The sequence below is a fragment of the Diuraphis noxia genome, unplaced genomic scaffold (genome assembly GCF_037042655.1).
Source record: "Diuraphis noxia isolate RWA-SAM2 unplaced genomic scaffold, SU_Dnox_SAM2 contig0002, whole genome shotgun sequence".
NCBI lineage: Eukaryota > Metazoa > Arthropoda > Insecta > Hemiptera > Aphididae > Diuraphis > Diuraphis noxia.
The window spans coordinates 8,533,666-8,547,286 of NW_028301712.1; the positions used below are offsets into that span (position 1 = coordinate 8,533,666).

At 32.9% G+C, this 13,621-nt stretch overlaps 1 protein-coding gene across 2 annotated transcripts in view; it reads right to left on the minus strand.

Annotated features, from left to right (window-relative positions):
* The window catches only part of LOC107163959 (uncharacterized), a 155,777-nt gene that overhangs the window by 45,479 nt on the left and 96,677 nt on the right, over window positions 1–13,621 (minus strand). For both annotated transcript variants that reach the window (XM_089219429.1, XM_089219428.1), the window contains exons 5-6: window positions 12,029–12,197; window positions 10,965–11,059 (exon numbers count right to left, since the gene is read on the minus strand). In XM_089219429.1, the coding sequence (XP_089075555.1) occupies window positions 10,965–11,059; window positions 12,029–12,197 (264 nt within the window). The remainder of the gene's footprint in view (window positions 1–10,964; window positions 11,060–12,028; window positions 12,198–13,621) is intronic.

The following is a 13,621-nucleotide window of genomic DNA, read 5'->3' on the forward strand; positions in this document are numbered from 1 at the left end:
AGAGCCATAAACCATTCCCCTAGTGTGCCTGCATAGGTGTCACTACGAGTTGTATTATCATAAACTCACGACTTGTTAGAGACCGTGAGAAAATTAGTATAAGCTCATCCCCCGTTGATATTATATTTATTGTTTGTAAATAAATTACCAAATGTTGTAAAATTATCTGTCGCGCCTCTAAAGGCCTGATACCGCCCGCAGTGGCCGCTTCTTTAAGCCAGCCACGCGGTTCGGGTGTAAAAATTATTATTATATGTCTTAAATTCAATAAACCACCTTGAGTATACAAAACTAATAATCAGTGTACGATTATTTCCGTACACGGTACATCGAGTATCGATGCACCGTGTCAACAACTTTAACGACAGGTACTGTCGTTGAGTCGTTCAGAAATATAATTTAAACAGATTTTAATACGGACTAGTGCATTGTAATTGGAACTGCTGCAATATTTCAACTTATATTAGTGTGATTATAGTATTATACAATCGGGCAAAATGAGTGAAGTTGCAAATAATATTAATTAAAAAAATTTTTTTTTATGATATACTAATATTTTTTAAGAAAATACTTTTAAAACATACCACTTATTATATTGTAATTTATATAACTTTATATATATATTTTTTTTATTAAGGAAAAAGCTTCGGTAACTACGTAACCATCGGCTTGATAACTTCATATTAAAATATCCAATATTTCTATTTATTTGTTAATAATAATTAAGACTTTAAAACTAGTAGTAAACTTGTGATTTGAACAATGAAGGCACATTTCGCAATTTGTTCAGTGATTATTGTACACATCGCGAATTATATAATGAAACTTGTACAATCTAGTTACTTTGTACAGCAACATTGTATGTAATATATATATATATATATATATAGTCATGCGTGAGGTGTCTGCCTGCCAACAGGAAAACTCGTATTCTCTGTATATTATGTCCGGCATGATAGTTATCACGTCTTATCACGTACATTCACACCGGAACTCTATATCCGTAAGAATTACTATATAGTTGTGTGCTTCTGATGGTGAATAAGTGGACCGGGGACGAGACGAAGACGACAAAACGGTCAGACTGCCGCGGCGGGGGGGGGGGGGAGGGGCAACCGTCGTCTTATCGCGGTGTCTGGTTATTAAACGCAGCGGGGAATAGAGTGCGAATAATCGCAACGTGTGTCACTCTTCGATGAGTGTGGCACAGCGCTGACGGCGGTTTGCGAAGTTAGTAAGTCTCGTTAAGTGGCAGCTTGACGGCATCGTCTGCAACGTCGCCGCGAGGCGAACATCTGCGATAAAATGTTTATCATATTACCCAGTGTTATTCGTCCACCCCCGCCTCCAACCTATATATGTCGTCCGATCTTGTCCCCCCCTATATTCTCAACCAGTCAACCCATTCGTCCATTTCGTCCGACTTGTCTGGTAAAATTTTCACGACTGTATACCGTACTTCTCGTCCCGAGTCCTAATGATGAAAGTTTCGGACGCGGCAATCGTGCAAACGCTGTAACGGCAACTTTTCTTTGAGAACAAACTGCAATATTTCATTTCCCGAGATAAACTTTATCTAATTCTTTTTTTTTTGGTTTTATTTTTTTTTTTTTGGAGGGGGGATTTTTTTAACATTTGATTGTTGAACTTACTTAAATTGAGCCCAGTATCCATGTTATTTTCTCTAAGAAATTGTTTTATAAAATACAATGATTTCGACCAGTCTCGACTATCTCACACAAGAATATCTTCAATCGCTTACATTGCGTCTAATTCTCTTATTTGTTATTTTATTGGCAATCAGATGAATTCAGAACTTTGTACTTCTCTTGTTATTCAATTACAATCAAGACGAAATTCATTGTTCAACCAAGATTTTCTCGCGATAAATTAGGTCAGTCGATATAATGAGGGCAAAAGGAAAAGGGTATCAACAATCATATATTCATGATAAAATGGAAGTTTTAAAACAATATTATATCTTAGAACAAGAAATAATTATCGAGTCAAAAGCATATAAATAACACACAAAACATTATTGAAACATTCGAATCGAAATACTGTGCAGATAAAATAATTCTTAAGTGAGTAACATCACATTATACTGCATCCATGCAGTAATGCTACGCGATAAGATTTAAAAATAAAGATAATTTCAATACAGTATAACAATGAAGTTGACTTATTGATAATATTTTTAGTTAAATATTTTATTCCCACGTCATAGAATTTTTTTTTGATTTTGGCGTGAGGGGGAGGGGCAAAATATAAATGATATATTATTTATCGTATATAGCAAAGGAAGTGTGACACTCTTTAAACCCGAAAATAATTTACCAATAAATTAATCTATAGCAGGGTACGTGTAATATTTAAATACTACCTATACAGAACTTAGAAACGTTATTGAAATATTGTATTGTTGTACAATTAATACAAATAGAGCAAGTCAGTATAAATTATTAATATTTTTATATCATACAAATTAATAATTATTTTAATCAGGATCATCTACCGCGAATACCATAATAATAAACTGTATGTAAAATGATGAATTATTACAAACATCAAAACTAATAACACTTAATGATTGTATAGCTATAGAATACAGCGATGCGTGAATACTAATTGTCGTTTAAACGTCCCACAAAACAATAAACCACGTCGTGTACACACATACATAACACAAATCTGTTAACAGGTTCATGACACTCCTCCAAAGACATCTGGTATTAATATTCGTTTCGGGAGTAAATAGATTATATTATTCGAAGGTTATAAATTAAAATCAACTACACACAATGAAGTTTTTTTTCACATTTTTACTAATGACTGTTGTTGTAGGTAAATAAATTAGCTTTACCTACTTAAATAAATAAATAATTTGATAATAAATCATACATAAATGTATAAATATTAAATATATACCGTCAAGAAAGTCAATAAATATTTTAAAATTAATAAATGTTATACGAATGAACTGTATACAAATATATTTATTGAGACAGTGACTATATATAGCTGCTTGTCAATTTGTGTGGAGTTGTAATTCTATAGCGTTGTAATTTTAGTCCTATTATTGGATTAATAATACGAAAAGAGGAAGACATTAGTAAATTTAATACATGGTTCATATATTATATCGAAGGAAGTTAAAAAGTGACAGAAATTGAACGCTTCCGTGTGGAACCCTAAATTCTTCTGCTGGGCTTACTCGAGTGTAACTTCCTTTCAGTATAAAACACTTCCACTATGAAACCTTTGCCTTCAAGCCAAAACGATTGTCTTATAAGCTATAGTAAAACAAACACTAATGGTTCTATTCCACGTAAATGGATAACCTAACCATACAATAATATAGTCAAACGAAATTATATTCAGAGGATATGACAGTAAAATCAGTAGTCATATTAAATGGAAAATTGTAATTTCGTTGAAATATTGTGCTATTGAACTTAAAATATTTTACTTTGTTTAAATTATTAACTGTACGCATCATCCGATAACATATTATATTATATTTATAATACAAGAGCAACATGTTCAAAAAACAAAATCTAAGATCATCGAGGTAACACATAAATATTAATACAATCTTTATAACAGAAAGAATTCCAAAAGTTGGCTCTATTTATGGTTTATATAGCTCCGTAATATTTCAAAAGCTAATACAACTGCAGCAGCATTATGGAACCACAACGAAAAGGTTAGAATAATATTGTGCGCTTTCTTTTCTTTTTTTTTTGCATCCGGCTATGTTTTAAAATACGTCTCGACGGTTTAACGGATAGGTTTTATATGAGCACAAAGAAAAAAAAAGTAGTTAACATGGAATGTGAGGAATTCTCATGTCACGCATTTTCCAGAAGAATTACCACTTGTTGCCCGACCTTCAATAAGGGCGGCTCTGGCGGTCGTACTTGTGCATACACTTCAAACGAACGTACCCCCTCCTCCTCTCGTCACCCCATCGTGTGCCACGGCCCGTCGCTGATCTTTCGCGGGACGCGGAGGGTGTAAGAACAAGAAAGCTTTTGTCTTAGATCTCGTGCAGGCGAGTTCCGTTACGACGGTACTTAATACTACGCGTATGTATACACTATACATATATATGACTATATGTATAGAAGTTCTTCACTCGCACACCGCCCGAGTGGGACACGGCTGTCGCGTGCGTATTTGCACTTTGGAAATTCATTAAACGTTGCTGTCTTCGTCGTTTTGGAGGAAAAGTTCATCTCGAGACAACACGAAAATAGTTATTAAGTTTATTAATATTAACAATACGTAAGAGGATTAAAAACTACCGTGGCGTGCGTTTGACTCTTGCGACGGCCGGAGAAAGAGATATATACACAACACAAACAGAGTAAAAACGAAAAACGCTCACGGACACATCACGCGCGCACAATCGGTGTGATGGGTGCGGTACGAGTGACGGGGCGCCCCTCCCCAGCAGGGCCGGATGTGGACGGCGCGGACGAGAGGAAATCGTCTGTACGTCGCGCGAAAGGATTCCTTTGTTCGCGGTCGAATAATGGCAGTTATCTGCCGTCGGGTCCGTTAGCGGTTACGATATTCCCCAGCCTCCGGCAGTATCTCCGTCCGTTATATTGGTGTAATACGCCGTATACACCGTGCCCATATATACAGAGTGGTATTATATTATATTATATATTATATAGGTATATACTTCCTATTACCAGCAGGCCCCGTCGTCTATGCCACGTAATGTGGTCCGGACAGATCACCCGCGGGTCCACAACGCGCAATTGTACGCGTTACATGCAACGTTTAATAATAATAATTATTATCATTATTACAATATAACACAATATTATATTATATTATATTATTATACTTCTCTCTCGTTCGGTACGATATATAGTAGACCGTCGGTACCCAACTCATCGACACGTGCCACGGATCACTGTTGCGAATGTTTAATTACGCTCTGCAGACCATTTTTTAGATACCTATATTTCCAAATTAATTATCTTATTAATTAATTTCCCTATTTATAATTTCTATCGGTCACGAAATTGTATTAAGTATATATTGCTGCATAAATTACTAACGCCACGTCATACCGAAAAATTACGCCGAGTTGTATCTGATCACCACATTAGCTGTTGGTTATTTGATTATTATAATGTATGAAATTATGTTTAAAAATCGATAAAAATTTTTAAAAAAAGTACTTTGCACCAACGATGCAACGCCAGTTAGGAACCACTGATATATATAGTATACAATATATGTATTATGTATATTATTATTACTATTATTATTGAACTGAGCTATAGTGACCCTGACCGGGGCGAGGGTTCTCGAGTATTTTCAACAAAATAAAACCATCACGGGAAACAGAGTGTAACACTAAACTTTTGGGGAGGTTTTTTTTTAAAGAGGGGGTTGATTTACGCATCGGGCTCGACTCGCACCATTCGTTTTGTTAGAAATCGATCTCATCGGTTTTAGCCGTCGGTTTGATTATTATTATTACGCTATCATTGCATATAATACGTGAGTTCAAATTTGGAAACCACTTTTTAATGTAACAACAAACACCGTTTATAAAGTGATAATTGATTAACAACCAAATTCAAGAACAATAAGTCTACATAAAAGTCCAATTGTACAAGCAATACTAATCAATTAGACACTACACAGTTATAAGTTATAACAATATTATTATTTCTATATATTTTTTAAATATTTATGTTTTGTCCAACGTCATAAATTAAATAATAGTTAAATACTTATTTATTATAAAAAAATATATTTAATAATCATTATTATAATAATTTTAAGTGGTTACAATTAACGTGAAAATACTCATGATGAAGTGGGCCTAGAAAAGGAGTGACTGTTTTATGCTAGTCGTTTTATCGTGTGTTGTGTATACATGGGTACTTAAACAAATTTGTTACCAAAAATAAACACTTGCTGATCATAGAAAATTGGAAATATTTCATATTTGAATAGGTGTGCATATTATTAAATTGTTTACTTTTTATTTTAAATCCACGTATACTTAATTACATGATATATATACATTGAATATAATACATACATTTATTCACGATATCAAAAGATGTTGAGTGTACCTACACAAGAGAACACACTTTTCTAGTAAATATTATAATTGTATGTACATAATTAACAACGATAAATGGAATTTAAATAATAAAAACAATAAATTATATCATGCGCACGATGCTTAAGCAGAGAAAACCGTGCGTAATATTATATTGAAAGGAACACAAAACTTATTTATTTATACAATGAAATTATTATTGTTATATTTTATAACATTTTAATCGTGGTTTTTTAAAAATGATAAATACAATAACTGTTCATTGATAATTTTTTTTTTTTTTAATTTTCAATATGTTGTATTTATAGATTATATATTTTTATACACCAAAAGGATCATGATAAAATGGTTTTGTTAAAACCGAGGGGACGTGGTCTACAGTTTATACAAATAACGTCGATCAACCGTGCAGGTTATTATATCATAATATTTTTACGGATTTACAAAAAACAATGTGTAATAAAAAATGTGAGAATTAAATACAACTTAAGTTATTATGAATAATTTAATACTCGTTGATATGCAGTATTTTTAGGTTTTACATTGAAATTAATTTAATAAGATTTAAATAAAATCTGTATCGAAATTAATTATTAGTTGATGTCTGTGTGATAAGCAAATCGGATAAAATTAAAAGCAGCTTAAAGGTTGAATGAAAATCAAATTTAAAGACCCAAAAACTTTTTAAAAGAGATTTTACTCACGAGAATATAAAATTATAATCTATATAGTCATAGAATGCTATAAAAACTTTAATCTAATTTTTGGTATGCTTAAAGAAAATCTATACGATAGTCTCTATGATGATGTATTAAAGAGAAAAATAAAACGCCAAACTCATTAAAAATGAAGTTTTTAAATAATTAAATCTTTGGTTATCTGGCAAAAACTAATTAAAATAAAACTTATCAAACGAATTTGATTTTAAGATATTATACATCAGTAATTGCTGTTAATAGTATAAATTATAAGTTATGGTAAAAAATCATGACTGTTTATATAATAATAAATGTACAAATATGAGACATTAAAAAATATGCAATTGAATTTGAAACGTTGAAGTTAAGAAATTGAATTAAAATTAGTTATAGCAGCGAAAAGTGATATATGAACAATTACTCTTTTGATACAAACATTTTATGTTTCATTAATTAGTTTTCACAAGATACGTATATATTATTGTATTTAATTAAAATTTATTATATTTAGACAAATCCGTATTAGATATAAATTGTATTTATGTAATACAAAATTAAACTATGTACAATGCAATTTAAGATATCCTATTATGAATTTTTTTTTTATCTAGAAATCTGTGAATCAATTAATTAGAAAATATTTTTTGCATATTAAGGTTTTGAATTTGGGTTAAGTCAATATTTTTGTATTTTCTATATATTTTGTGGTAATATTCAAGGTACGAATTTACAGGCATTTTGACGAGACCACAAAACCCTTATAGCTTTACCAATAAATAGAGCAAAAAAAAAACACAAACACAAGACAATGGAGGTAAATTTTAAACTTTAGGTTAAAGTTTGTTTTTGCGGTTCCCTTGAATAATATATGAAGTTTACCGACGCGGTAGAGGGCTTGACGTGTATTATCGCCGACAATGACTGATGTCAAGGTGCCTTATTACCTACTTGTGACACAAGCTTGTATAACAATAATAATGAGTTAGTAGACTATATTCTCTTCGACACAAACCTCACCCCATATAATATATCATCCACATTTAGTACGACCGATATGTGATAGCTTGTATTGAACGAGACAGTTAAATGCAAATACGCAGGGGGGTTAGAACATTATGAAGGGTTTTATAATATTATAATAGTAATAACGATATCAATAATAGTAAAAACAACCACAGTTGTTCAAATCAATAAACACTATGGGTTTACAGCGGGAGAATAATCGTTATTAAATTTTATTTTCTTAAAACTGTCGGCAGTTTCTCATTTATATAAATTAATGAATGCAATTTAAAACACTACCTGCATATAATAACTAACACGTTTAGTTTACATTTTGATGTAATTGTTTTTCATCGTCGTTTAAGCAATATACACTTAAAAACTAATTTACATACTGTGCCATTCGCTCATATTTATAGGGTAAAATCAATCGCGTGTTATTACCAAAGCGAGCATTACAGAACGACTATATAGGTTCACGTTTTACAATACAAACAAACATTGTTGAAGCGAACCCATAGCAGCAGTATATACATAACATATAACGTTGTCGAGTTAGTGGCCAAAGGATCTTTTGACGACTGATTAAAAAGCAACAAGTAGAACTATTTGTTATCTTTGTTAATTTACAACCAGCAACGGGCTGCGAGTTCGCACAGCAAAATGGTTCGGTTGTGTAAACAGCAACAGAAACAACAAACATACAATACAATCGATCAACGCAAGAGACCGCCCGCGCACATGGCACATGTGGGATTTAGCGTGCGCCACCACCAAGACGAAACGATATATAATCACGGAGTGAACATAAAAATAACAAATCCCTCGTTTTATGTGGAATTTCACGACGGAAATCATTACACACAGCACGGTAAAAATAATAACAAATAACACACGTACACTCAGATATGAAATAACAAGGGGCAAATGGGAAGGAGGGAAGAGAAGGGCTTAAAAATGTGTGGCCAGGGACGAGGGGAGCTAAGTAATAAAAGTTTTTCCCTTAAACGGATTACCGACGATGATGGATTATTACGCGTGGGAGGGGGGTGGGGGGCTGCTCTGGTGGCGGCATATATGACTGGATTCCAAAAAAAAACAAATACAACTTGATAAATTTTACACGTTCTATACCAACACACATTGGCCGAAAATCTGTCTAGCCCAATTGAACACGTCCAGAATATTTCATTGAAACTTTTTAGTAACGGCGATAACTGTTTGAGAAAACGTATACATAAATCTGCTAAATCTGTTTAGTAACATAAAACAAGATATGCTTTGAAATAACAATAAATAAGTCTGGAGTCATAAATCCTCCTACCTAAACTGGCTGCTTGTATATACCATCGACCCATATCGCTAATCTAATAAAAATATATATGTATAAAAAAAAAAAAAAGTAATAATTTAGATAAAAATAATAATTGCTACAATTATAAATCACGAACATTGTTACGTTTGGATATTATCCCTTCGACAGGCTGTTATTATAGTATAATTTCAAACCAAAAATAAGCATGTTATTATAATATGAATAACTTTATTATTTTGTAGCTAAAAGAACTTTCCTGTTTAACTTTGATATTAATTTCAGTACAGCTCAATAAACAAAATATAATTTTAAGGGAAATCTCGTTTGATCTAGAAAATGAAGGTTTTGTGATCGTGAGAAGTAGCTTATAGTTTAGAGAAGTGCAAATATTTAATATTAATTTAATATTCTAAAACACTTTATATAAATAATTGGGAATTATGATCGAATCCCTTTTATAACAAACATAAGTAAGCATAGGTATTAAATATTAATAATGCGAATATTAAACTGTAATTATATACATCGTATTATATAGGGATTATGAATAATAACGAACATTCCTTTTTGTCGCCGGAGTACCACTTTTTAACGGTTATAATATAGATTAACTAGTGAATTTTTAAGACGTTTACTTAATGCGAGTGTTTAAACATTTTTTTTCACGTGGTTTGGAGGCATTGAAAAAATATCATACTTCATATTTCGTTTGAATAAGTATAAAACGGAATGTTATAAAAATTGATATTAAAAATTAACGCGTATAACTACATGTGAAAACATAATTATGTTAAATTTATTTATTTATTGGTCGTTACCCTGTCGTGCACGTATACATATAAAATACGATTAAAACATACACGACACGTATATATACAACAAACAAGTAACGTAGGTATAAGTATAAATCATACAACTTTTATGCCATGCGTAACTTGTTTTTTTTTTATCATGAATTGCAGACATTTTCATAAATTTATTTTATTTTCAATTCTTGTAAAACATCAAACGGTTACACACACACACACACACACACAGGCACGCCTATCGTATTAAAATATCGAAGCGTTTACAAAACGTGTGAGACAATATTTAAGGATGAACTGTTGCAGACCTTACGCATTCGTGTTACGAGGGGGTTTTAATTCAATGTTTTTTTATTTTTTTTTTTTTATTCATATACAGTGTGTATCACGTACAGTTGACAATCTTTGTAAACGCAATAACAATGTTCAACTGTCAAATGTTTACGTTACACACCCTGTACATATCGTTCAATTGTATGGTATTCACTTCACTATATGCGCAATCCAGACAATATTATTAACGTCGATTCAATAATATTTGTATATATATATATAGATACGCGCTTGCATAGAAGTTCCTATCTATTCATTTTTCATAAGAGCGCGTTTTAAAAATTTTAATTTATTATTACTCGGCTGAACAATAAACGTTCGGGTGGAAAAAAAAACTGACCTTATCGAATCGTTACGAAAGCCATAATGCTTTTCTCCGGCATTGTTAACTGTCACGGACGTCAATCAAAAAACGCCGCCCCGGTCTGCGGGGCCTTTATGTTTGACACATGTTATAAACTCGACCGACAAGGCGGCGAAACGCGGTTTAGCTGACGGTTTGTTTCAATAAATCTGTCACGTGGCCTGTCAGCATCGATTTGAACTGTCGTTGGATGAGTGACGGTGTGTGTGTGTGTGTCTGAGTTGGGAGGGAGAATTAACGTATACGCGGATTTCGACGGTGATATGGGTTACGTGCAGCCGCGGATTGGTGAGAGGACGAGGGACAACGACGCTAACGAAGGCTCGGAATGTCTCAAGTTATTTACCTGTGCTCTCGGTGTTATGGACGTCCGGGCAAGCTTGAAACTTGAGCATCAACCTCGAGTCTGACGTACAGGAATCGGCTTTTGAAACCGGTGACCTGTAGAACAAACAATGAGTTTTAGTAATAATTGCTAAAATAATTATCTATAGCAATCGAAACATGCCGTAAGGCGAAATTCGTTTGACGGGTTCTATTCACTGTGTAGGCATGTGCCGGGGGGTCGGCCAATCAGCGATGAAATGTATCCATCTAAATACGATAGGTAGTTATATACAAAGTACATAATATGTTTTATGTATATCAAACAATATGAGTGACTTGGATGATTTTAAGACAGTGTAACATATTATTATTTGCATCATTATTTTTTAATGATAGGTACATGTACAAGAGTCCAAAAAGTTGATTACATATCTTAGCATAATACCCATATCCGTATGATACCGACGAAATAAAAATATAGTCGTTCTATTGGCGCAGATCAACAAAATATTTTTCATTGACATTTCAGCACGTATAGGCATGCAATTTATTTCGACGATTCGTAACGGCTTGGACATTATGATGTCATATATGATATATATTATAGTAACATACAGTGGGGTTTTTAGGTAATTATGAGTCTAATAATAATATATATTCTATATTAACAAATAATTTTGACATAACTTTTTATTTTGATAATATATTATTGGTGAAACGTGTTATAGGGTTTAACGCTTGTTATGAACAATTTATTGTTGCCATTGATTTTATTATTTTGAAAAAACGCGCTAAACATAATCGACTTAGGTTAAAACACGTATTTCTAAATTGTACCATATTTTATCTGCGAACATTGCAATGATGCATTTGATGTACTTAGGCATAGTGTATTCGCAATTATCACTCATCTGTCAATAATGGTTCAATCAAGAGGAGCCTATACGTATACGGACTACGATAGGTATTTAACAAGAACCCGCCAACTCGATACTGAAATAATATTTATATATATATATATATATATATATATATATATATATATATATATATTTATTATTTCCATTTAAAGTCTATACTCACTTGCATTCGGTGTAACCACCACGGCTATACGAGAAATGAAACGGCGCTTGAAGCCCATCAAACGGGCACGGGATCGGAGTGGCATCTACCCTAAACATGGAGTAGAGCGGAGCGTCACTGGTAATCTCTCCGCACAGTTCGTCGAGGCTGCGTTTTTCGCATATTGCGTCTGAAACATAAAAGGAAATATTTATGAGCACGATTCTTTCAGAAACACTATACGTATTGGAAACAGACAAATTGATTAAGAAATTCTTTATACGCCTGTATAGTTATATTGCGTTTCTGAATCGAACGAAGCGCAATACATATTTCCATGTACACAGTACATAACAATGTTATGCTTAGTTCACGCGTTCTGCTCAAATTGAAAAATACGAGTCTGCGTTTAGATTAGAGATATGACTTTATGTAACGCCGTGATAGAGATAAATGTTGGAAAAGCGCTATTGAGGTTTTACGGAACACAAATAATGTTGTACAGTATAATAGTATACGTATATATTCCGTGTAAGTTGGTTTACTAAAATCTTGATATACGATCTGTGATTGTTTTAGCAGGTATGATAAATCGTCAAAAGAATAAAAAAAAATAATGGCACGCACAACCCGTATACCTACGGTATATAGCGCAGGTATATATTCAAAAACAAATTATTATTATTATTATTTCAGTAGTGATGAGACTTTGGTTTTTGTCGTTAATTCGCTATTCGTTTTTTTTAATTATACTCATTATAAAATACGTTTAATAACTTTTTTTAAGCATATGATAATATAATATTATTATATGTATATACACTTTGAGCGTTGGAGTATGTGTTACACAGTAATGATGTGCCTACTTATATTATATATACGACGACGACGTTAATGATACATATTTTGTCTAGCACCATACATCCCGCATGGCACATCTCCTTCATTATATAATAATTATTAATATACATAAAGTACGTACTACTATAATAGGTACTTATATGCTGCGGTGTACCGATTTTTATTACGGACACGCTTTATATGTATATTATACACACCACCACTCATTCATCACTTAAGTCATTAGTCAGCCTATAATTTACATAACGGTTTATAATAATATATATATATATACACACCACTGGTTAATAATACTTATGTGTATACGATGTACCACCGCCGCCGCCAGTACGCACTCGAGCAATGCTTTCTGTTCACGATTTATCGAAACAGAAGAAGAAGAGAGAAAAAAGAAGAAGATAAAAGAAGGTCGTTTTATCCGGGCAAGGGGGCGGGCACAGCTGATAATATACGGGGACAGTTATACGCATATACGCGGGGGACCTCATATATTGATCGTAATGCAATATTGCGAGTCGGGCGACCCGAAGCACTTCCGTTAAACGTCTCGGGACACGGAACCAATATCATTATACGGTGCGTATGTGTTGGGTGGAAACGCGATTCCGGGATCAGCCCGTTTCGTATTCATTTCCTCGCCGTGTGCTGCAGACGAACTAAATTATTAACGCACGACGACGATGGGGTTTCACTCTCTATATATTATACAGAGCCGCCGTGCGTCTTACAAACACTATACGCATACCGAATACC